This window comes from Protopterus annectens, chromosome 8.part0, assembly GCF_019279795.1.
Source record: "Protopterus annectens isolate FY-2018-M chromosome 8.part0, PAN1.0, whole genome shotgun sequence".
NCBI lineage: Eukaryota > Metazoa > Chordata > Ceratodontiformes > Protopteridae > Protopterus > Protopterus annectens.
The window spans coordinates 1,166,294,264-1,166,321,162 of NC_056741.1; the positions used below are offsets into that span (position 1 = coordinate 1,166,294,264).

General features: G+C 42.8%; 1 protein-coding gene across 1 annotated transcript in view; it reads left to right on the top strand.

Annotated features, from left to right (window-relative positions):
• Positions 1-26,899, top strand: part of WDR90 (WD repeat domain 90) — a 1,773,335-nt gene that overhangs the window by 1,699,171 nt on the left and 47,265 nt on the right. Inside the window, exon 33 of the mRNA XM_044079383.1 lies at positions 10,895-11,085. Coding sequence (XP_043935318.1) covers positions 10,895-11,085 — 191 coding nt within the window. The remainder of the gene's footprint in view (positions 1-10,894; positions 11,086-26,899) is intronic.

The window sequence follows — 26,899 nt, forward strand, 5'->3', positions numbered from 1 at the left end:
ATAACATTCATGACTTTAATGTCATGTGGTTTAGAGTTGGTTGTGTTTAATATATTCAGTCTTTCCTCTAAGAGTCCATTTTCCTTCACATTAATCAGTTCTGCAGTAAATTAATAAAATGACTTGAGTTCCCATAAGTATATAATTCAGCCATTGTCACTGTTTCCACATATGACCTTATCAGTAACTGTCCAAATCGTGCCAAAGATTACCTGGAGTCCTTCACTCTGACTCCCACAGATGAAAATTTGGGACTAATTGCATGTTTGGACCACTTTTACTGAAAGGATGCAAACCACTGATCATGAAGTGCAAACTGCAGCTTGGACAAACCCCAGCAGCATACCCATTGCATGACAAGAGTACAGAACACGGTCCCAAGAGCATCCGTTAAAAACAAATTTTTATTAACGCTTTCATCCACAATCCTCTGTTGAACTTCATCAGATCAGAGGATCTTTCATGATTTTTTTAGTGTGTTCACGAACATCTACATGTGTAATAGCAATATTTAAAATCTGTCTATTGTTGGGACTTTGCCCCCCCCCCCATTATTTTAATCTTCGTCCAGATTTTTTGTGGTAAGAGGCTGAAGATATGGTGGTAACAGCCTTTTTTTTAATCCTTATGGCTGTGGATTTGTATTGGCAAACACTGTCACTACATAAAGTACACACTTACAGATCAGCTGCCTAAAGGACCGGATCTTAATGCTTACCCATCGGACCTTTTGTTCCCAATCTTCAGTGGCTTTTTTTCTCATGCAGATACTTTTGTAAATGTTGGCAAGACACTGGATTCATCTTTGTGCATTTATCACAGTGCTCACTGCCTAGAGAAGCAATACACTCAGTTATTTTTTTCTTATTACAGTGTTCAGGGTTGATTGGGATGATACCTCTGAAGTCTCTAGAATTTTGCTTTATATTATAGGTCTGCTCCTCATAAAATCTGTATGCCATTAAGGATTCAAGTCACTAAACAATATACAGTTGAATTTCAGACTTCATATCCTTCTGAAAAGGCATGCCAATACAGAATGTGTTATTCTAGCAACTTTGAAAGTTTCTAAGAACAATATTTAAAATCTGATCTTAATTTGTGGTTTTGTCTACAAGCACAGGTTCAGAAATTTGCTAAAAATAACACTGGAACAGGTTCTTAGACACCAGTGACTCCAATAGATGAAGGAAAATAGTCGGCTCAATGATAGAATTCCAAAGCTGGTTTAATAGTTAATTCAAATGCATATACACAATTCCACACATAGCGTTTTCATCTAAGTTGCTATGACTTCATCAGATGCAAACAATGACTGAATGAATAAACCATCTCTTTATATAATCCATTAGCTTAATTATCCAAATAATCCACCAATGAAAATACAGTCCAGTGTCTCAATAAGCCATGTCATTGATATTCTGTCTCCATGTCTGGAACATCCCCCTCCAGTTTGTTGGCCTGTCTCCACAGTGTTTGTTGTAAGAGGTATTTCCAACTACCCTCTGTGATGCTGTTTGCCAGGCAGCCACATGAAGTCCTGCTCACAGTGAAGGAAAAGGCTTTTCTTTCCTTATCGAGACACTGAACTGTATTTTCATTGGTGGATTATTCGGATAATTAAGGTAATGGATTATATAATGAGATGGTTTATTCATTCATTCATTGTTTGCATCTGATGAAGTCTTAGTAGCTTAGATGAAAATGCTGTGTGTGGAATTGCGTTTGTGTTCGAATTCCAAAGCTGGTTTAATAGTTAATTCAACCATTGAGCCAGCTATTTTCCTTCATCTGTGTTACTTATTTTACTTGGTTTCAGAAATTTGCTAGCCAGGTTGACAGGTGTGGATCCACGACCAGCTTGTGCTGTCATTATGTGACATCTTTCAACCATCCTTAGTTGAAGCAGTTAGCAGCTCAGTATAGGTCAAGGATAACTGCATGTAGCTGTATCAGTGGCACTGAATGATAAATACCTGACTACAGCCTATTCATCCCAAGTTTATGTAGTGGTTTTGGGTGCTTGGCACATGGGAGGCAGCTGCTGATCCTGGGGGAGGACCTGTATTTCTCAAATGGTATGAGCCATGTTCCAATGAGATGACTTTTATTTCTGCAGAGATTGTGCTTGTTGACTGATATTGGTGAATTGTTACAACAGATGTCTGAGTGGCCTTTTATGGCTGAAATGTTCTGAAATTAGTAGTTTGGGCATTATTGGTTCATAAGTTTGATTCATTGCTTACAGGGAATATAATCTAATCAGCAAGATGTATATAGTTTAGGTGACAGGAAGGGCACAGTGATATAAATGTTATATACATTTTATTGCTGCTTTTAGAGTAGTTCTGGCATTGCTCAACTCAGTATGTAGGGCAATATTTCTGACTTCTTGTATTTGTTTATTTACAGACACAACAGTATGCTGCAGCATTTAGTTCAAGAAACAGTTTTGAGCATGTAGTTTGGGTGGGATGAGAGGCTTAGTGAGATGTATTTTATTGCTGATTTTTGGCATTGCTCAATCAGATGTTATTACTTGCAGACTACTACCAGCATGGAGCTACCATAACATTTTGGGCAATATTCCTGGCTCTGTCACTACTGTGTAGAATTTAGGTGGGGGGAAGTGTTGTGCTATTTTTACTGAATTAATCTGGTCTTCTCCTAACAAATGGTAACGAGTCTGTATTACATCTGCACCAGGTAATATAATGAATACCTACTCAACAGATTATATGCAGTAATTATTACCTGTGTCTGAGCATGCAGAACTATGCAGTAATGAAATGCAGGTAATTATCACATTAACAAGTGCAGTTACAGTAGAACAATGAGTCATTCTCACTTGTCAGGTAAAACTGTCATCAGCTGTTATTCACACAAGTAGAAGTCGTTATCACATTGATGAATGCACAAGCCAGATTTGTGTTTTTGTCTACATACAGTCATTTCAAGCCCCCACCCACCATGTTCTTTCTGTCATTTTTACAATTTGTTTGATACACAGTAAAGTCCCCATTGTGGTTTTATGCTTCATATTTTTGTGAACTACTGCAATTGAACATCGTATCACTGGGCTGCTTTCCTGGATATGCATGGTTTCAAAGGTGCCATTCTCATGCCTTCACTCCCTCCCCGAAAGGCCACCTGCAAAAAGAGTCTTGGTACATCTTTTTCTTTTGTGGTGTGCCCTTTCACTATCCCTTCACTCTGGTACAATAAATGTATGTAGGTCAGGGCAGGAAGTATTACATTACTTCCGTCCTCGATCCCTGATGTCCATTGCTGAATAGATACATGTAAAGAGAAAAGGCAGAGGTAAGGCACACTGCTGACACTGAAGGAGGTCATTAGGACGTAGGTTATGAGAGTTATGACATTTTTCCATATTTTGGTAAATACCTTTGCTAGGAAAGTTGTCAACGTGCTAAGTAATGCCTCATTTTGAAGACAGTATCAGTATGTACAACATGGTAAAAGAACTGTGTCTGTATGCTGTACACATGCATAGATATCACCGTTTGTTTAGGACTTAGGTTATGGAAATTATATTTTTTTCATATTTTGGTAAATAACTTTGATAGGGAGCATGTAATTGTGTCAAATAATCTCATTTTGAAGATAGTATCAGTAAGTACAACATGGTAAAATAACTGTTTGTATACTGTACACATGTACAGATATAATAGTTTGTTTAGGATGTAGGTTATGGAAATTATGATTTTTTTTTCATATTTTGGTAAATAACTTTGCAAGGGAGCATGACAATGTGCTACTTAATACCTCAGTTTGAAGACAGTATTAATAGTTAAAAAATGGTAAAAGAACTGTGTCTGTATGCTGTACACATGTACAGATATCAAAGTTGTTTAGGACGTAGGTTATGGAAATTATGATTTTTATTTCATATTTTGGTAAATAACTTTGCAAAAGAACATGTCAATGTCCCAAGAAATACCTCATTTTGAAGACAGTATTACTACTTACAACATGGCAAAAGAGCTGTGTCTGTATGCTGTACACATGTACAGATATCACCGTTTGTTTACTCTTGTAGGATTATGAAAATTATACATTTGCAATATTTCTCATTATTATGCCCATATCTTTGCGAGGGAGCATGGTGCCAACACAAATGATGCATCATTTTGAAGCTCATATTGAGCCACAGAACTGCTACACTGATATGTAGTCTCCATCTGTTACAGGTGATGAGATATTATGCTTTGTTTGTTTATTTAACAAAAGGTTGCGATCCCTCATCAAATCCTCTAAAGCTAGCTATGAAAACAGAATTGCAGCAGATAGAAAAGACAACCATAAGGCCTTCGACAGTTATGTAAAGAATCTCCATGGCAATACCCAGATTTACTCTGAGCTACTGCACAATGGTATCTCCTATACTGAGCCAATAGATATTGCCAGTATACTGACCAATAGATTCAGTGCCAACTTTACCCCTCTCTCCCCTCCAAAGGACCAATCACAATACCAGTAGATTGCCAGGCACCTGGTATTACTGCTGCACAGGTTAAAAGAGCACTGTCCAAGGCCAAGAATACAGCTTCTTTGGGACCTAACAATGTCCCTGGCTGTGTTCTACATGATCTACAGAGTGAACTGGCACCTCACCTGTGTGCCCAGTTCAAACACAGCCTCATCTCAGGCCTTGTCCCTACCGAATGGCGCACTGCTACAGTCATCCCTCTCCACAAGGGAGGAGCGACTACAGACCCCAGGAACTATTGCCCCATTAGCCTGACGAGTCTGATATGCAAAGCTATGGAATGCATTATCATGGACCTAATAAACAAAGGTATAGGGAATCTCCAAATTGTGGATCCTACACAGTTTGGTTTTGTGAAGGGTAGATCATGCCTGCTCAACTTGGTTGATTTCTTTGAATCACTCACCAGAGCTGTGGATGAAGGCAAAGTGGTTCATACAGCCTACCTTGATCTGGCCAAGGCCTTTGATACTATTCTCCACTCAGGAATCATAGAAAAACTCACTAAGCTAGTCTTCAACCCCTATATCACTATGTGGGTTGTCAACTGGCACACAGATAGAACCCACAGTGTGAAAATAGCTGACTCTAAGTCAGACTTCTGACCAGTCATGAGTGGAATCCCACAGGTTTCGGTCCTGGGTCCTCTCCTGTTTGGTATGTACTTCTCTGAAGTCCAGGCCAACACAAAGGGTCTCTGGCTAACAAAGTTCATAGACGATTGCAAGTTAATAGCTATTATTAACTCCCCAAGTGATGTTGACATTCTACAGAAAGACCTCAATGAGACCAATGACTGGTGCCAGAACCATGGCCTTGAGCTCAATCCTAAAAAATGTCATCATCCCCTTTGGGAAAAACCCAGTTCCCTTGAATTACCACATCGATGGTAGTCCACTGAATACAGAAGGCGTTATAAGAGATCTAGGAACACAGGTTGACAACAACCTCTCTTTTGACCACCACATTGCCACTGTGGTCAGAAAGTCGTTCTGTGTGGCACATCACATTACTAAGGGTTTTGCATCCAGGAAGAAAGCGGTCATTGTCTCTCTGCTCTTCCCTCATTAGGCCAGTCATCGAGTACAGTGCTCTGTTTGGCATGTACCTCACTAGACACCTGCAACAACTGGAGAGGCCACAAAAGTACCTCACAAAAAGGATCCAAGGCATTAAACACTTGTCCTATATGTACAGACTCAAAAACTCCAACTATTCTCTGTCTCATATCAACTACTTAGAGGCAATCTCTGCTTGACTTACAAAGCCATGTCTGACCCAGCTCTGGTAGAAATGCTACATGTAAAGAAATCCCAGTCACTCCACACTACATGCTCCAGAGACCTCAACCTCATTACCACAATCAACAGAACATGCTGGTGGGACAGGTTCATAACTGAGAAACTGCCCATGCTATGGAATAAACTTCCCATACATGTCAAGCAGAGAACCTCACTGGCCCTCTTCAAGAGGAATCTTAATGAGTGGATGGGAACTAGAAAATTCACCCCGGAGATCACTCCAGTGGCTCTACTCGACAGAAGCACTAGGAACTAAGATCAGGTGGCACGATGCCAGGGTAATCCTATGGGCTAGGCTTGTAAAGGCTCCAGGGCCATTAGCGTAGTACACACCTATGAACCTATCAGTTATGAGAAATATTATATTAATCATATTTCTGTGAATATCTCCATAAAGAAGCATTGGACAGTAATGGTTAAGGTATCATTTTAAAGCTGACATTCATACAAACAAATTAATTACAAATTGTGTGAGTATACATGGTACATTCACCAAGATATTGTGATTTGTTTTACCAAAAAGGTAAAAAAATATGCACAATATCAGCATTCTTTGGCAAATATTTAATAATGACTTAGATATGCACTATCAACGTTTACACTGATGGAAAGGTCAGTGTCTGCTGAACAACTTTCACATTTACATTTTTAGTGTAGCTGTTATGATTAATGAGTTATGAACATTTGTTTTCTGTATGGTATTATAAATGGATTATCTGAAAATGAGCTCAGGTTGCACTGGTGTTCCTATGGTGGAAGTAAGCAGGCAGCATTTTCTGAACTGCTCTGGAGTGAATGAGTTAAGGTGGATCTGCATTTAAACCGTTTGTCCATGCCACGCTTGGTACATTTAAAATCACAAGTACTTCTTTTGTGATATTAAGGTAAGGTTTTACTATGAAGATGGAAAATTCAGTGATGTTCTTCACCTTGTTGATTTTAATCTGAGGTAGCTGGTCAAAGGTAGAGAAAACCCATTGTCCAAGCCAGAGATTGTTGTGATATCTATAAAGGTTGACTGCATTCTTTATGACTCAGAAGACCATGAGTCAAGTCAAGAAATATTGCTGACTAAATTCCCTAAGCCACTAAAGCTAAACATGCCCCAACAGTTGGCGTTACCATGACACAGGCATGCTCTCCCATGATCACTGTCCTACCTACCACTCTCCACATTATTTCATGCTACCTACCACTCTCCACATTATTTCCTACCCCCTCCCAAAAAAACTGCCTCCTTCAACTCAAATGATTATATTGATGTTAGTCCATCCACTGTTGTCATCAGCAACTAAGAATTTGATATCTCTACCTATAAGGAAGCCATGCATAACTTTAACTGTACTTAAAATGTAGTGAAGCGTTTGTGATTTTGAGCAATTCTTTGAAATACAGTCAGGTTAAAACGGTTATAGCAGATGGAGTCACCTGTAGGAGATATAGTAGTAATGTTAAACCTTTATGATGCATTAAATGAACAGAGTTTGCCTATGAAAAATTTAAATTTATATGGTAGTTTTGTAAAAAAAAAAAAAAAGTTAATCATACTGTATCAGCAAGATAAGCCTAGCTTTGTAGGCAGATATGAAATAAATGAAACATCCTGCATAAATAATGGTTGTAGCAACTTTTTGATCATTGATTATTTTCTTCAGTCGATGGACTGTCTTTATAGTGTGACCCCATCCTCTGTGGTTATATAGATGAGAACTTCCTTCCTGTCTCAGTTTAGCTGTTTTCCTTTGAAGCTTCTTTATTCATTGGCATCCACTGTCTGCACTAATACATGCTGCTCAGAAAGATAGTAAGCCTCACCCTGAAACCGCAAGTTCTTGTCTTTTGTCTGCACTGTCCTGATCTCAAGCCTACTATTCATTACTTATACCATCAGAGTATTTATGTGACCACTAGTTATTGAGCTGCGATCCAAACAACTGTTGCATTTACTACTAAGGAGAGAGACATGAAATGAAGCACTTATAAGTGACATTGTTTTAACCCAGCTACACAAAGATGCAGAAAGGGTGAAGCTGTATGTCAACCTTCCTACTCAACAAATGACAAGTCATTGACAGGTCCAGGATGGTGAAATGCTTCCCTTTTAATCTGACGAAACTTTAGTTTGTCGAACTACAAAAGATCGACAGCTAAAGATAGAAACGTCCTAACCGCGAACAATCAGCTAAGCAAATTTTTTCCCATGGAAAGAATCCGCTTGGCCATTACACAAAACAAAATGCTTTGCTCCCCACACACCCCCTAACTAGATATACTAACTCCGACATTGCTCCACATTGGAGAAAGGGCAAATTCTTTCTCTGAGAAAAAAGTCGCTTAGCTGGCCGTTCGCAGTTTGGCTGTTTTGATCTTTAGCTTTCAATCTTTTGTAGTTCGACAAGCTAAAGTTTTGTCAAATTAATAGGGATCCTGGTGAAATGATACCTCAGCCAGACTCATACCTATGCCAGAGAATCATCAGAAGGCAAATGAATTGGAGGCAGACATTAGTCTTACTGTCTCAATGATGAGTTCATCCCCAAAGTGATATCATGGTACCCATGTATCTTTTACTTGCCTTTGACTAGAGGAAGCTGAACCTCATACCTGTCTTCTGCTTCAGCAAGTAAAAAAAGTTTTACTAGAAATGCAGCTTTATGAACAGCATGGATAGAACATTTTAGGGTGTAAACATCAATCCACAGATCAAGCAGCTGGGTTACATGGATCTTCTACAGCCACTCAAGTCCAAGCTGCTCACAGACCAAAGTTTCACAGCCATGGTCTTAATTGTGTTGCAGCTCACATTGGCTGCCGCGTGCACTCATACCCAAAAATGTATTTGAGTAGGTGCAGCCTTGTGGAGCGACTGGTGCTGCCAACATATCAGTTCAAGTAAGATAGCTGCACAGCTATCAGGAGAGAATGGAAAGGGGGCTGGAGTTTAGATTAAGTTTAGCCAGTGATTGAGAGGGGACTTCAGATTTAGGGGGTGAGAGGAGTAGTCTGCGTTTAGGGAGTAATTGAGGGCTTTTAGTTTGTGGAACAGAAATGGAATTTATTTTTAAGGAGCAATTGTGGAGTTTAGGGTTAGAATGTGGGAGGAGGGTTTTAGGTTTAGCAAGTAACTGAAGACATACGTTTACTGTTAGGCAGCAATTGGTGATTTTATGTTTAGGGAGGGAAAAAGAGGTTTTAGGGTTAGAGACCTGATGGGAGATGTAGAGTTAGTGTTAGGATTCTCACAGGCCTTTGCAAGTTGCTAGAGTCAGATTGTGAGAGGAGGAATGTTCAAAATAAGATCAGACAAGCAGTATGTAGGGCACTTGCCATTTAGAGGAAGTGACAAGAAACAAATGTATTGCAGTCTAATAGAATGTGAGCACATGTAACAGACACAAGGCATGCTTGTGACCAGATAATTCATGGGAAGCAGGCCCCAGCTAGAACTTGATGGTAGCAGTCAGGTCCAAGGATTTTTCTACATGGGCCTTTCTAAGTGTTGAGCAAGACTGTATGGCACAGTGAAAAGAGAGATCACCAGGTTTTCCTGCACCAGGATTTGCAGGTCAGTCTGTTGGCATCAGACAGTTGTTCCATGTCTACTGGTACATAACTTCACAAGTTTGGAAGCACACTTTTTATGGGATATGGCTTGCTAACATTACCGTGACTGGTAGAGACTACACTTGTGTCGTCATGCCACCTTTGGCAGGCTTGTCCTTTTGTAACAGCACCCTTTGCCGGACACCCAGCTCATGATGTTTGCAACGTCTTATATGAGAACATACCCAGTCTGGCTTGGGACTGGGGTGAGGTTGCTCCTTAGTTTCAGTATCCTGGTAGAACTCTGAGGGCCCACAGCTTCTTTGAAGATGGCCAAGGACAGTGAGACATCCCACATAGTCAGTACCCCCCCCCCCCGCTCCCCACTTGATTAACCCTTCTTTGGTGAATCTCTCTGGCTCATGATGTGCCCTATTGATTGATCTGTTGACCTTTTCCTTCCCCCAAGGCATCTTAAATTAGTAAGCAGAGCCTTGGGCCATCTTCGTCATGGGATATGGGACCCGTCAGTAAGGATGCTCTGTATGCAGACTGGAAACTTGCAGATATTGCTCCCTTGGCTGCTAAGAAGGATAATGTCCTTTGCAAATACCTGGCTTTGTGGAATGCGACCCTGACCCACACATCCTAGGGCACTGTCTGTTGTGATCTCTTCTCTCCACTGTATCTCGCTTGCACCATGGCATCTACTTCACTGCCTGACAGTCTAAAACTTTAGACAAGGTTGGCAGTATATTGTTCACTTTTGCCATGTTGACATTCAAATCCTTTGGTTGTCTTGTCTCATCTCTTCAGATTCTTCTCCATTCAGGTCAGTCATGCCCTGGAAATGCTTGCATACTTTTATGAGTCTCAAGTAGGAGGTTGCTAAGACCCAGAGTGAAGTGTCCTGAGTGGCCTACAATGTGTTTCACTGCACTGTTGATTGTAATGATACTTTGATTGTGGCTGCATACATAGGCATGTGTCTGCCTAGAATGGTAGTGCTTCATCTGTCCTTCCTTCAGTGAAGAACTCAGCGAGGTCATTCTTGATGCCCATGTGTATGTGTATTGCTACTTCAGGAGTTCAAGTAAGGCAGGTGTATGATTATATATCCCTGTAGAGTGCAAGCATTCTATGTTGTTTTATCTTGATTCACAGGAATTAACTGACTCACTGTGAAGTGGGGCTAGGTATTTCCTTCTAGCACAGTACATGGAATCATGGAGTGAGTTGACAGAAAACATATACACCCTTGAACATTGGAGCTTCATGGAAAAACAGCCAGACTCAGAATGGAAGAAAGGATAGTCCTAGCTGTAAACCCACCTAGGAATGCCCCTTCACAGATGAGCTGATAACGTATGTGCATACGCAATATTTTTTGTAATGCACTCCTTATTTTTAGCTATAGGACATTTTGTTACCATATGAGGATGAAGTCATTTGGCCTTGCCTCCACAGCCTTATCATTTTTTTGTGTGTGATTTGGCTAAGCAGGTTGCTATAATTTCTGTGTCCTAACTCTGTATTTCAGGTGATTACAGGGATTGTACTATTGCCTTGTGGAACACCAGGAATTATGAACTGCTTACAATGACACGGCTAACTAACCCTGTTCATGATGTTGCTTTTAATCCTGCATCACATGGTGAGTTTGCCTGTGTTGGGACTGGACCTATGATGTTTTGGATGACAGAGGAGGAGAACAGTAACTTTCATCTCAAGGTAAGTTTTCATTTTCTGTATTGGTTTGCACACTTATTGAGCTTTTTTATTCTAATTTTTTATAGTTCACTCCATTTTAAGTCACTAATTTGCTGTGAGTGGAATAGTTGTTTTCCTGTGGAATACCACTGTCTTAGTTTTGGAGTTAGTGTTGTTACCACACTGCTGTTAATGGCATTGAGCACTGATGCATAGCACTAAATATTCAACTATCTCTGACCTTTGACCTATTTAGCTGACTAACATTGCATTACAGCAGATAGTTATAGTAGCAGAAGAGAAAATAAGCTGTGTGTTTGATCTGTCTTATTTGTATACCTATTATGTTTCTTATCTAACATTGTGGGACCGTCTGCCTCTGCTCTGGTTTGGTTTATTCTTAACACCAGTTATGAGTTTGCTGTCTTATTTTCAGGTATTTTTGCATATCATAATGATGCACATATGTTGTCATTCGAAGACTGTATAAGCCCTCTTTTCCCTTACATCAGACTGTTCTTTTCTACAGCTTTTAAAGTGTGACTCTCAGTCCTCAGTATTATTGGTTAAAGTTTTTTTTTTTTTTTTATTTGCATGCACTTTGTGGTAAATCTATGTTTTCTGCAGTCTCGCATGATTTGCTGGGGTAGGGATTATTTCCATTTAGAGTATGTCAAATCATTTTTGGTGCTTCATTTTTGTGCATGACTTGAAGCTTGGGAGGTGCATCCCAGAATATGACTTTACCCCTGGCTTGTGCCCATTTGGATGGAACTCAGGGAAAAGTCCCCGTATCACTCAGTCGTGGAATGGGAATGCTGGAGGCCAGTGCTTCATAGCCTAGGATCCCCCCTCTGGCCCACTAAGTAAGTGTGTCTACTACATGGTCACTAGTCCAGGCACAAGAGGTCAGATGCTTGTTTGACTAGAGTCACAGATGTACACATGGCAAATATGCAGGCCATAAACTGCCCATCTCCCTGCAGAGACTGTATTTGCACTGTCCTGGTTTTGGGGCTATCTTGTTTAGGTTTCCTGTCCTCACTGGTTTCCCTTCAGAGCTGAGTGGAGGAATCTTCTTTGATGAGTTAGCCTTCAGGCTGCTTAGGTTCTTGTCTGAATGACGCATCTCCTTTAGGATAGTCCCTCTGGCCAGATGCCTTCCTGGGGCACTACCATGGGTTAGATTGCTACTTCATTCATGAGTCATCCCTCCTCTGAAGCCAGCATTTGTGAAAATTATTTTGCAATCCTAGAGGTACCATCAGTCTTATGTGTCTTTCTTGCAGTCCAAGGAAGGCTTTGAAGCATCCCACAGCCCTGCCTGTTTTTGTACCAGTTAAATATCCCAACCATACAACAGACATTTGAAAATTCTAGCAGTCGCATATCTAACTGTGGTTTCAGTCTACTGTTTGGGGAGAGGAGGCAGTCATCCAAGTTTGTCCTGCTTTGGAAAGCCATTACAAAGATAAAATGTGTTGTGGACAAATGCTCAAGGTCAACCATGCCTTAGTACTGTTAGGTTTTTCCCAGAGCTGTAGGCAAAGGGAAAGAGCTGTTAAGAATTAAGCATATCTGTATAATAGTTCCTTGTAACACCTAACACATACAGTATGGAGTGACCAGAGTGAAGTGCACTATGTAAGAGTTAATAGTCGATCTTTGGCTTGCAAGTCTGCAGCCAGTATTGGTAGTCATACTGCTTGCATCTTTTCAAGTCAAGGACATATTGTCAGTTCTTACACACTGCCTTCCAATTGCGCACCAGTAGTAGACCAATTACTGCCATGTAAGCAGCTATGATTGCAACTGCATCTCCTTAAATGATTTCATGTGCTACTTTCAGGACTAATCAATGCCACTTCTGCAGTTCATGTTACACCCTTAACTGTTTATGTCCATGGTGGACTCCCTTACCCATGCTACAGCTCTAGGTTCTCCAACAGGTAGGGCTCTGCTAAAAGACCAAGTTGTTTCAGCAAAGCTCTTGGGACAAACCCAAACTCTACTCTCAACAGAGGCTGCAAAGGTTACCCCTCTTTGAAATGTAACTCAGGTGTTGTGTTCCAACCATCTTCCAGTCCTGAATGGCCGATACGATTTTTCATTGTAAGCTGTCAGCACTTCATTGACTTTAGCATGCACATATGCAGTATAAGTATATGATGTTCCAGATAGTGATTCTTCATGGTACACTTCTGTGCTGCGTATGTGAATGGCATTGCTGGTGGGGATGAATGTCTTTGACTACATCACTGTCACAAATCCAGAAAGGAGAGTCCTTTTGGAAGGGCATCACTTCAGTACAAGCAATACAAGTCACTGTCATTTGGACTTTCCTTTACAACTATTATGTTTACTAAGGTGTTTGCCATGGCCTTGGAGGATAAAAATCTCCATGTGATCCTTTTCCAGGATGACTGACTTACTCTCTGATAACATCCCTGGAATGAATGCTCTAGTGGTTGCAGTTCCTGGATGAACCAATGAACTCCAAGATGTTTTTTCTGATCTCATCTCAGATTATTGCTTTCATTGACTTGGAGTTATATGATGCTGAGTGCTGGTCTTTCCTGTGATTAGAGAGGGCCCAATAAGTCTTGAATTTGCCAAACTGAGTACTCAGAGGGAAGGTCCAGCTTTGGACCCTTGCTTGCCTCATGGGATTGATGCTGGCCTTGGTCTTCTTGGTGGCATGTCTTAGTCCTGTAAAAAATCCATAATCTATGGGGTATCATTGGTTACAGATGCACAGGTCTCTAGATGTTAGACCCTTATCACCAGGCCCTGGAGTGGTGGATGATCCCCAGATGTCTCTATGAGCCTTTCACTGAATTCATACAACTGAACCCATTGCAGGTTAGAGGTTAATCAACCTCCCTCCATAGTGAACCAAATACTGCTGTTCTCAGTGCCACAGTCCTACCTTCTTCAACAGTCATGCCTGACTGTCACGGGTCTTCTTTGACTAGTTCAGCCATGGCTGGACATTCACATTTCATTTCCTCTTGGCTTGCTCCTGTCTGTCCAGAATCTTCTTAATAGAATCATCATCTCTTTTCCTGTACAAGTGCCCAAACCAGTGTAATTTCTTCTCTTTTTTTTAAATGCCTTTATTCATTTATCACTTAACACATAGACAAACTTACGTTAACAGAAAACAAGCATTTTAACAATTTTTCATTTAAATACAATATACGTAATATATATTTTCTTTGCTACAATCAGCAGTCCAACATTACAAAAATGCTGAATTTCTTCTTTCCTTTAACCCCGCTCCTCCTCTGCCTCCTGACCATTATTATGCATGTATAGTTCCCACAATGTTCATTTACATCTATGTAATTTGCTCCATCCCTTTCTAAAGATCCCTCTTCCAGTTCTTTTATTTCTTTTATGATATTCAGTACCTCAAATACAGTTGGTGTAAACTGTGATTTCCATTTTCTAGTAATTGCTTTTTTGCAGCCAGCAGAATTAGACTTAATAAGGCCTATGTGTAGGCAGTTTAGATCCTGTAGCCCAGATCAAAATAATCATTTCCGTACATACAGCCATTTGTTCACCCAATATTTTTAATAGAGTACTCTGTAGGGAATTTTTTAAATCTGCCAACTCATTGCACTCTGAAAACATACATTCCCAGTTGCTTCTTTCTTCTCTGTCACCCCTCCAACATTTGCTAATTATCTGAGGAAAAACTCTCTGAAGTCTGCTTGGGGAAGAAAACTAGCCATGCAAACATTTCTAAGCAAAGATCCTAAACTTTCTACACTTGCATATGTTCTTCCCATTGTGTTCTAGTAAACTGTGTGCCTTTTCAGTCTTTTCTAGCCTTCTCTGATTGATTCTTATAGTTATCATGCAGCATTTTATACGCCCTACTAATTAACTTTTTTTTAAAGCTGCTTCTGTTCTGTATTCAACTAAAAACTCAGCCTGAGCAAGTCTTTCACTTAAAGTCCCCCTATCCCTTTCACCTTGCCTGTACTCTGAGATAAAGTCCAGGTAGGGAAGGCAGTCTCTAGTCTGCAATCCAAATGTCTTCTTGGCGTCATCCCACTCTATTAGCTTTCCTGAGTGAGTTATTTACTCCAAATATCTTGGTTCCTTTGCCAGGTTTTTCCAGTAAATTCTTTCCTCCTCTTGCTTATTTTCTGTACCCCTACTTGTTACCCTATTGACAAGCTGTCCTTTCTCCAGTCTCATATTGGCTTAGTTCTTAGAAAACGTTCTTCTCCTTCTTCATGAATATAAAATTCTGTGTGGTTGTTATTCTCCTTAAGTATCTCCAGTAAAATCCCACTCTGACTCTATTTCTTGAACATCCTTGCTTCAACATCATCCATTTCCAAATTGAATTATAACCTTTAGCTTGTGTTATGTATATGAACCTTAACTGCATATCCATAAATATCTCTTCAAATCAGGTAAACTAAACAACCTTGTTATATTGGAAGGATCAACGTGTCTCACTTAATTCTTGCCCTCTTTCCCTCCTAGATACATTTTTTCAGTTTATTAATTATTGTCCACAACGTCTCTTCCAGTTGATAAAAGTATTCCTGGCCCTTATACAAGACTAATGGAACTAAAAACAATGTTACTACTTATAGCTTACTATCCATATCCGTAAGTAAGAGTTTCCATTTTCTCAATTTTTGTATTATCTTTTGTTCTGTCTCTTCCCACATATTCTTAGCTGCCATAACAGAAAACCTTTTTAATCCATACACTTAGATACTTATGTTACCATAAATATGGGTATTGCTTAACCGGTTCATGTATGGGTACATCATTTACAGCTATAGCCTTTATTTTTATCTTCATTAATTTTATATCCCAAAATAACTTGAAACTGTCTCAAAATGTCCCACATCGAGCAGTCCTTTTCTGGATTTATTAGGTACAAAATAATATCTTCTGCAAATAAAACCACCTCTTCATGATTACCATACCAATTCTATTCTTGTATTTCTGAGTCCCTTATTTTCATTGCCAATGGCTCTAAATATAAAGCAAATAAAAGCGGGGAAGGAGGACACGTCTGCCTAGTTCCTCTGTTCAAGCACAGCTCATCTGAGAAGAAACCTCCCACTTTAATTCTTGCCTCCAATCCATATAGCCTTCCAATTAACATTATTGTATCAGGGAATGCAAATGCTTCCAGTGCTCTTATCATAAAGTCCTACCTTACTCTGTGAAATGCTTTCCCTGCTTTGAGACCCAACAACAACATAGATATTTTCTTGCATTCTGCTTCCCTCTTGATCATCATTGTTCTGTTAATGTTGTCAAATGTTTGCCACCCCCCCCCCACAAAACTACACAGATCCATATCTATCAATTTTGCTAAAACCTTTTGCCATTCTTTTAGCCAATGTAGACATAAACACTTCATAATTGTGTTTTAAAATTGAAATGGGTGTAAACAAAGCTTTTTCAGAAGGGTCTTTGCCATCTATTGGTAACACAGCCAGCACAGATTTTTTCCAAGATGTTGCTGCTTCCCTTCCTTTTAATACTGTTAAGCAAAATCTTCCAGATCTTTATCACTTTCTTCCCTCCTAATTTTCAAACCTCCACAAGAATGCCATCTGTTCCTGTAGACTTCCATGAAATTGATTATATGCAACTGTTTTTATCTTATCACCTTAACTGTTAGTTACTGAGACCCGTCTACCTCTAACATTGGTATAATTAAAAAAAAAAAAACAAAAAAAAAACGCTCAATGGAATTCGGCCAACACCAGAGCTTAACAGTGACAAAGACTACTATGACTTTAATTTGCAACTTGTATTAGTAAAAAAAAAAAAAAAAAGATAACCACTGCAATAATGGCATGTTTAGTGCTTTCATCTTTTTAATATACTTTAAAGACTTCCTCAGGACATACAAAGTAGTGAAACAAATACATGACTTGAATGGAAGATTATTTAAATTAATTTGTTTCCCTGCAATTGTATGTTCTGAGGAGGTCTTTAAAGTAAAAGCGCGAAACATATTATTGCAGTGGTTATTTTTTTTTACTGATACAAGTTGCATTTTAAAGTTACAGTTGTCTTTGTTACTGTTAAGCTCTGATGTTGGCCAAATTCCACCGAGTGTTTTTTTAATTATACTAATGTTAGAGGTGTATCTTTTTTAATTGATGCAAGTTGCAGTTTAAAGTTATAGGATAATAGGAGGCTACTAGGCTAATGGCCCTGGGGCCCTTACAAACCTAGCCAAGAGTTTATCCTTAAAAAGAAACCTCAGTCAGCACCTGTCGCCCCTGTCAGTGAGGGACACAGGTGGAACCCCTGTGACAAATTTGTGGTTTCCCTTCCACTCATCAAGCTTGCACTTGAAGAGGGTCAGTGAGGAGCTCTGTTTGACGTGTATGGGAAGTCTATTCCAGAGACTGGGCAGCCTCTGGGAGACAAACCTCTCTTTCCAGCAGGTTTTGTTGATGTTGCATATTAGATTCAGGCCTTTTGAGTGGGTAGTGCATGAGGAGTTAGACTTATGGATATGGAGCATCTCTAGTAGGGCAGGGTCTGAGATTGCCTTGTAGGTGAGACACAGATCACCTCTGAGCAATCTGTATGATACCTTATAGAGTGATAGTGATTTGAGCCTTTCTGCATAGGACTGGTGTTGGAGGCCATAGATTCTGTTTGTGAGGTATTTCAGTGGCCTTTCCAGTTGATGCATGTTTGGAGAGGTACATCCCAAACCGGGCATTATACTCCACTATTGGTCTAATGAGGGAGGAGTATAGAGAGGTAATAACCTCCTTTTTTCTGGATGCAATCCCTTTACTTATGAGATGAACCAAGTAAAAAGCTTTTCTGACCACTGCCACTACATGATGGTCAAATCTGAGGTTGTTAACCTGAGTGCCCAGGTCTCACACCATAGGTTGTGTGCTGAGGGGGTTGCCATTGATGTGGTAATCTGTAGGGGTCATGTTTTCCTGAATGGTGTGATGATACATTTTTTTGCATTTTGCTTGAGGCCATGACTTTGGCACCAGTAATTAGTTGCTGTAAAACCCTCCTGCAATATGTTAACATCATTTGGGGAGTCAGTGACAGCACCCAACTTACAGTTGTCTGCAAACTTGGTCAGCCACAGGCCTTTTCTCTTTGCCTGGACCTCCGAGAAATGGATGCCAAACAGTAGGGGTCCCTGGAGATCTCCACTAGTGACAGGGCTGCTGTCAGAGGTGGAGGTGCCTATTTTGACTTTGAGGGTCCTGTCTATGAGCCAGTTGGCCACCCACCTGATGAGACAGGGATTTATGCCATGTTGTGTTAGCTTTTCGATGATGCCTGAGTGGGGGATTGTGTCAGAGGCCTTGACCAAGTCAAGGTAAGCTGTGTGCACTGACCTTTCCTCATCCAGGGCCTTGGTGATAGTCTCAAAGAAGTCAACCAGGTTCAACAGGCAAGATCTGCCCTTAACGAATCCGAACTGGGTGGGTCAAGTGCTTGGAGATACGCTCTATGGCTTTACAGATCAGACTTGTCAAGCTAATGGGGCAATAGTTTCCAGGGTCAGTAGTGGCACCACCTTTGTGCAAGAGGATGACAATGGCAGTTCTCCACTCTGCTGGAATGAAGCCTGTACTTAGGCTGTGGTTAACTAGGGTCCTCAGTGGCGAAGCCAGTTCTTGCTGGAGATGGTGCAGAATACATAGGTTCATAGGTGTGTACTAGGCTAATGGCCGTGGAGCCTTTACAAGCCTAACCCATAGGATTAACCTGGCATCGTGCCACCCAACCTTACTTCCCAGTGCCTCTGTCAAGTAGAGCCACTGGAGTGATCCCGGAGTGAATCTTCTAATATGAAGTAGTTAACTTCATCGAATCTGAGCCGCTAACTTTACAAGCATCTGCTCTGAGCTCTAAGCTCCTCCCCCTTACCCATAACCCACCACCATCTCCTGCCTTCCCTCAGATCTCGTTTGCCGCTTCGTGCAGCAGCATAGTGGTCTCCATTGCTCTGAGCCTTAGGGTTATTGTTAGTGCTTTTTGGTATATTTTTGTGTGTAGAGAGAGTGTTCTCAGCTAGTTCCCCTTCCTCCCCCTAAACGCTTGTTCGTCGGTTACAAAAAAAGTTTATAGTTTTGTGAGGTAGTTATTTTGTAGGCTCTTCCCTTCCCTCTAGCGTGTGCATGGTCAGTAGTGTGTTGGGGATTGTTAGGTGTGGCTGCTTTTGTGTTAGATGTCTGAACAGTCAAAACCTACTTTCAAAAAATGCACAGTGCGTGGCCATAAGCTTTCACTGGCAGATGGTCACACTCTGTGTTTGCGTGGGCATAGCCCATTTATCGTCCCAGTGCAGTGTGTGCTGGATTTAATCCGAGGGCCCTGAAATATAGGAAGGCCAAACTGGTGGCAAAAGGCCTACTCCCAGCTTCCACTTTGGACACTTCAGCCTCGACTTCTGCAACTCCTGCCCAACCCCCCCCCCCTTCCAGGCTGGGAATCACCCTCTTGCTTGACCTGCTGAAGGGGATGCGAAAGGGAGAGACAAAAGACGCAAGGATACAGATAGAGGGAGAGACAGAGAGAAGAAAGGGGCTAGGCCCCGTAAACGGTCTCCAGATTGGGAGTCCTTCCCTAGCCCACCTTCCAAGGTATAAAGACCTTTGTCTCCTCGGCTCCACTCCCCCAGATTCTCCCCAGAACCGACAGAGCCTTCGGAGCTGAGGCTTTCCTCCAGATCCTCCCAATGACCAGCCAGATCAGAGTCTGTCACTTCCTCGCTCTCGACTCTGAGTCTCTCTGAAATGGATATGGACAGGATGATGAGATTTATTCGGACCCAAATCCAGATGGGAGTCTTGTCAGGCCCCTCTCCCTCTGGAGGGGGACCTCCATGCCATTGTTTCATCCAATTTCTCCTTCCCCGATCCGGCCTGCTATTTTGGGGTTTATGGATCCGAGGATCTTTGGAGCTGGGGATTCGGCACTGATAGTTCCTCCAACCTCGACTCTGGCGATTACCTTGAGTTCCTCGGATCCAACCAGTTACAATCCAAGCAGCTCTCGGGGCCGAGAACGGGGAGTCGGACCCGAGGGAATGGAGCTGTCTTCGGCTCCGACTTTGTCGGATCTGAGCCATTCCTTCAGAGCTCTGGCTACCCTAGCCTCTGCCCCGATCCTTACAGCAGACCTGGGGAGAGCTTCCTCCTTGTTGGGTGCTAAGGAGGTGCAGTCTCTGTCAGAGTTTGACGTAGTGGAGAGGGTTCTCTCCCAAGGATCAAGACCCCAGCCTGTTTCCTTGGATCCCATCCAGACTCCCTCTGATACGACTCCCTTCAGCTTGTCTCAGGGACAGCCTGTGCTAGAAGAGCCCCAGACGGTTCCCTGGAAGAACCCCCCATGACTCACGAGCCCTCTTCAGAGTCCCACTGAAGAGGGTCCTCGTAAGCACATGTGCAAAAGGAAGCATCTGGACTCCCCTGAGTCCCTCATAGAAAACACTGATTTAGATGAAGGAGAAGGTTCTCCCAGGTCACCTCCCGAGGATGTCTCCTTTCGAGACATCATGGAGATCCTCTGCCACAGGGTGGTTGGTCAGCCCCAAAACCTTCTACGGATGAATCAGTGTTCCTGGTGGCTTTTGGCATAGGTCCATTTACATCCTGGGTGTCCCCGCCAGCAGATCCCTAAGTGCATCTTATCACCACGTGGGCATGGAAGGAGCCTGACACCATAGAGCCGATACCTAAATGCCCGGACAAGATTCTTCATACACCCTCGGGCAGACAGACATGGTATAAGGGATCCCCTGTGGATGCTATGGTGGGTGCAACAGCCACCAAGAGGGAACTGGCTCAAGAAAGTTCCTCGGTCCACCCTCTGGACAAGTAGTCCAGGACAGTGGATCAATTTGGGAAGCCAAGTATATTATTCAGCTACTTTTTCCATCCAAGCGCTGAACTACTTGGCACACGTTATACGACTGCAGCAAGACCTAGTCACAGAATTAGCTGAGTCGCCCCCAGAGTCTTTGATGCAGGAGGACAAGCACCTGTTCTCCGTGAAAATGTCGACTCTGAAATCTGTATCAAACACGTCCACGAGCTTCCTTTCCCATGCTCTGGAAGGAGCAGCTAGGGCAGCTGGGACCGGCGTAGCTATGAGGCAACACACTTGGCTCATACTGTGTCAGTTTCCAGACCCCTTCAAGGCATCTTTTACGAATATTCCCTGTGATGGTTCTTCTCTTTTTGGGAAGACCGTACGTGAAACCCTTATCCAGAGTGAAAAAGACGGGAAGACTTTGTCTGCTGTTGGAATCCGCTTCTCCAGTCCTCAAAGATCCTTTTCCAGGAATCAGAGAGGGCAAAAGAAGATGTGGTTCCAGAAATCACAGTTTTCCTGGGACTCTCAGGGCAACTCGTCCCCTAGAGGCAGAGGGGGAAATGATCAACGCCGTCCCAGAGGCAGAGGGGATCCGAGGAACTTTGGGTCTAGGGACCCCTTCTCGAACAGGCCCACGCAGTAGCCCTGAGGGGGTTGTCCAACTGTCCTACTCTGGAGGCAGTCGGGGGAAGATTAGCATTACACCCAACGGCATGGGAGTCCATAACTGCAGATTGTTGGGTGCTTCAAATAATATCCAGAGGTTACAGCATCCCTTTTGTTGCCCCTCCAATCCAACCAAAGTGCCTCCCAGATGTCCCACTTGCTCAAAGGGAGATGGCAGTGCTAGAGATTTCCAAGCTGCTTCAAAAATGAGCCATCGAACCGATATCCCCCGATAAGTCCGGGTCAGGTGTTTACTCCAGGTTCTTTTTAGTGCCAAAAAAGACAGGGGACCTCAGACCCATTTTGGACCTGTCAGCCTTAAACCAGGATGTCGCCAAACAGAAATTCCGGATGGTCACCATGCAGTCCATTCTAACTTATCTTCGAGAATGCAACTGGATATGCTCGATAGACCTCCAGCACACTTACTTACCACATCAAGGTTTACAGAAGCTCCAGGAGATTCCTTCGCTTCCAGCTGGGAGCCAGTCATTTCCAGTTCAGAGCCCTACCCTTCGGTCTCACCACAGCCCCCAGGGTGTTTACCAAGGTAATGGCAGTCGTAGCGGCTCACCTGAGGCTTCAGGGGATTCAGGTATTCCCTTACCTAGACTATTGGCTCTTCGCTGCTTCCACCAAGCGTCTTCTTTGCCAAGCCAGAGACTCCTTCCTTCATCTTGCAGATCTGCTAGGGATTACAGTCAATGTTCTCAAGTCCCTCTTGGACCCAGTACAGATCTTGGACTTTATCAGGGCATGGCTGGACACCCTTCAACTGAAAGTCTTTCCAACTCCAGTCAGGGTCCAGAGTCTAAGGGCTCATGTATCAATAATTCTTGACCCCAGGTTATCGAAGACAGCCGACATTCTCAGAGCCTTGGGTTCTATGGCTGCAACAATTTCTATCCTCCCCATACATGTCTTCACATGCATGTTCTACAATGGACTCTAGCAGTGCAGTGTTCTTGGCTAGATCTCCCCATGGAATACCCAGTTCAAATCAGCAAAGCCTGCAGAGCGTCACTCCTCTGGTGGGTCCAGTTCCCGGAATTCGCAGCGGGATGCCCATTTATTCCACCCACAGCCCAAGCCACACTGACCACGGATGCCTTCCAGCTCGGGTGGGGGGGGGGGCATTATCTGGGGAGGATGGTCCAAGGCACGTGGTCCCAGATCGAGACCAGATTGCACATCACTGTTCTGGAGATGAAAGCAGTGCTTTTAGCGTTGCAAACCTTCCACACACTTCTTCCTCTGGGAACAATTGTAATTCAGTCAGACAACATGTCAGTTGAGTGGTATATCAACAAACAGGGAGGAACCAGATCTTACCCACTGTGTCACGAGGCCATGAGAGTATGGGAGTGGGTGATCTCCACCAGCTGGTTTTTGATTGCAACGCACATCCCAGGATGCTCCAACATTTTAGCAGACAGATTGAGTCGGGCTATTCTAATGCCGTATGAGTGGTCTCTGAAGCAGTCGATTGCAGAGGAGATCTTCCTTGTGTGGGGTCAGCCTTGCTGCGATCTCTTAGCATCTCCTTCCAACGCGAAGTGCAATGATTTCTTCTCTCTGATTCCCTCACCAGGGGAGCCCCCCAAGAGACGCTGTAGTCCATGCTTGGCCTCCCGGGTTACCGCACGCTTATCCCCCATCACCACTCATTCCGAAGTTTCTTCAGAAAGCCTGCCAACTGGGTTGCAAGGTGATCCTCATTGCCCCATACTGGCCTCGTCAAGTTTGGTTCCCTTTCCTCTGGTCTCATGTTCTACCTCCTCCTTGGATTCTAGATCCCTGCCCGTATCTCATTTCTCATCCCTCAGGCACCTGTCCGCCCAACCTGGACAGCCTCAAGCTGACAGCTTGGTTGCTCCATTTCCCTTGATTGCCAAGACTCCCGGTCTTTGGTCTTCCACTAGGAAGATTTACCACAGTAAATGGAAACGATTCTCTATTTGGGCTTCTCAGAAAAATCTGGATCCTTTTACAGCCCCTATCTCTGCAGTGTTGGATTTCTTAGCCAGCATTTTTCAACAAGGGGCTAGATGTTCTTCGTGTTTCACTGTTGCAGTCATCACATTTGGGGGTTATCTGCCTGCAGGTAGCCCTCAGCCAGCCTGAATAACAGAGTCTTGGATCCCTGCGTCGGATGCTGTCTCTTCTTCCATGACGTCAGGTCATCAGGGGTATAAAACATGCAGCCGACGCCATTACGTCAGGCTTTCGTGCTGCGCGGTGCCCGAAGCAGAAGCAGTTTGCAAGTGCCGGTCGTTCAACTCCTGAAACTTTTGTTTTTGAGTTTTAGAACTGAAGTCTTTAAAAAAGCTAAGTACCCCCGTTGGGGATCCCTTTTCTTGCTCTTAACCGATGTTAGTAAAAGTTAACAATTGTATTACCTGTGGAAAGCAAATACCTCATAAAGATTTTCATTCGTACTGCATTCCTTGCTTAGGCCCAGACCACAACGTTCCTCGCTGTTGGTTTTGCGCCTTATTCAACCCCGGAACTATTTGTCGTTGGTCTATATTTGCAGCAAATTATTCTGGTACTTGGTATAACTATCCAGAAATAGCTTCAGTAAGCCATCTGACTACCGATATTCCGAAAAAACGTAAGGATAAAGACAGAGACAGACCGCTTAGGTCCAAAACTGCTGACGATGCTTCCGTTAAGCTAATCGCCAGTCCGCTGGTACTCAGTGAGGCGCTTTCACAGCCCCTGATACCAGCTACTTCAGATTTGCAGGCATCTACTGAGACCCATTCGGAGTCCGGTATGCCGTGAGATGCTTCTTCGACTATGGAACCTGCAGATGTCTCTAACTTGGATGGGTCCGGAGCCACTGTGCAGGCACCAGCTTCTGAGGGTGTATTCAGGCTTGCATTTTAAACCGATGCCATCTTCTTCATCCAGGCCTAAAACTCGACCAACGCCTAGAAAACTGATGTCCAAACCGCATGCTCAGGCCCATATGCCTAAAAAACAAATGCTTAGAATGGCTGAAGACCTTATTACCTTAATTAGGGGAAGCCAGCCTTCCCCCTCTGAAACCTAGAACTGATTTTCCTTCTGATTCTTCTGATCAAGACTCTGATATTTCTGTTTCTTCAGATTACCAGGATTTGCCCATATCTACCTATAAGGATTCTGATGCAGAGGATTCCATTCCCTCTGCTTCCCCTCCAGAAGATTTTTCTTTTGGTGAAACCTTGCATGCTCTTAGGGAACATTTTCGCTGGGAAAGCCAGGATTACTCTGACTCCAAAAAGAGGCTTAGGGAATTCTTACTCCTCCCTCAACACAGGCCTTGCTATCTTGCCTGTTCTGGACATTGTGGATGATGCTTTCTTGGACTCTAGCCTTTCCCCAGACACTTTACCTCCATCTCCCAGAAAACCTGACAGGTATTACAGAGTACCTGTCTCTCACAAGTTCCTCTTCAAGAATCCTACTGTGGATCCTGAGACCATTTCCCAAGGACCAAAGGGCATTAAGGCTACTGCTGCCAAAAACCCTACCCCTTCTGATAGAGATTCTAGAGCCTTGGACAGATGGGGTAAGATGGTATATACTTTTGCTACTTTGGCCATTAGGGCTTTAAATTGCCAGTTTCATATGTTAATGAAGCATATTTTGGGACTACTTAAACAGAAAATGATGTTGACTCCTGACTGTGCTGAACACAAAGAAATACAGGATTTAATGCATTCTGCAGAACAAGTTGGTGAACATACTTTGCAATGTGGTTTTGGTACCCAGAAAAGGCAGCTCCTGGCATCTGACTAGATGTTATTCTTGCAATGAGATACTGGACTCTAAACAGAAGGTGTGCATTGCCATAAATTTCTCCTGCCTGCTCTTGCAGCAGCATCCTTGGGTTTCCTGTACAGGATATATCCTGGACCTCTCTATTCTAAACACTTTTTTGGTGATCCCAAAATTCAAGCTGCTTCATCTGATAGGCAAAGATGCCTGATTGGCAACTTTAGACTTAAAGGAAGTTTACCTGCACATTCCAATAAGGGAATCCTGCAGGAAATACCTATGCTTCAGGCAGGCTCCATGCACTTTCAGTTCTCTGCACTTCCCTTTGGCTTATCTACTGTGCCCAGGGTATTCACAAAGTGTCTAGCTCCAGCCATTGCATTTTGCAGGCAAAGAAATATTCAGATATACCTATACTTGGATGATTGTCTGATTCAGGCAGAAAGCCAGGAATTGCTATTAAAACATCTGGCATTCGTAAAGAAACTTCTAAACTCACTGGGGTACACCATAAACGAAAAGAAATCTCACCTAGTACCCTGCCAACAAATTGTATTCCTGGGAGCTAGATTGAATACAACTTCCCAGATGGCTTTCCTCACTTCAGAGAAACAAGTTTATTTGACAACCTACTTCAAACTACTGGCCACAAAGACACAGCTATCTGCAAGGAAATTTCTGCAAGCCCTGGGGTTCATGGCCTCTTGCATTCTACTAATGCCATATGCAAGACTGCATATAAGGAAACTGCAATGGTATCTAAAAAGCCTATGGTGTCAACATTCTCAGGACCTGGAATCAGTGATTCCTATCATTCCTTGTATAAAGACAGAGTTCCTTTGGTGGGCAGAGGCCTGCTACCTCAACAAGGGCCTCCCTTTTACTCTACCTCCTGCCGCCCAAACCCTAACAACAGACGCATCAGACTATGCTTGGGGGGGCTCACTTTGCAGGGCAGTGCATTCAGGGTAAATGGAACCCAAGACAGATGCACCTGCATATCAACCAAAAAGAAATGTTAACTGTACAGAATTCCCTGACAGCTTTCAAGGACCACATTCTTCCAGGACAATTATTGGTAAAGAGAGAAAGCACCACAGTTATGTGGTACATAAAGAAGCAGGGGGGAACCCACTCATACCCTTCCTGCAGACTAGCCATGGCTCTGTGGAACACAGCCTTGAACTACCAAGTGCACTTGCAAGCTCATTTCCTGCCAGGAAAGCTAAATTCACTGGCAGATGACCTAAGCAGAAATCTCATGGACCCACACGAATGGAAACTGGAGCCAAAAATATTCAACCTCTTGAACAAATGGGGGACCCCAGACATATACCTGTTTGCCTCCCCTCAGAACTACCAGTTGGACAAATCCAGAGATAGACTTGTTTACCTCCCCTCAGAACTACCAATTGGACAAATTCTGCACAAGGACTTCCCACAGTCAAGCATGGAAAGTGGATGCCCTGTTCTTTACCTGGGAAAGCATCTCAGTTTATGCCTTTCCCCCTCTGCCTGTCCTCTCGAAGGTTCTGCT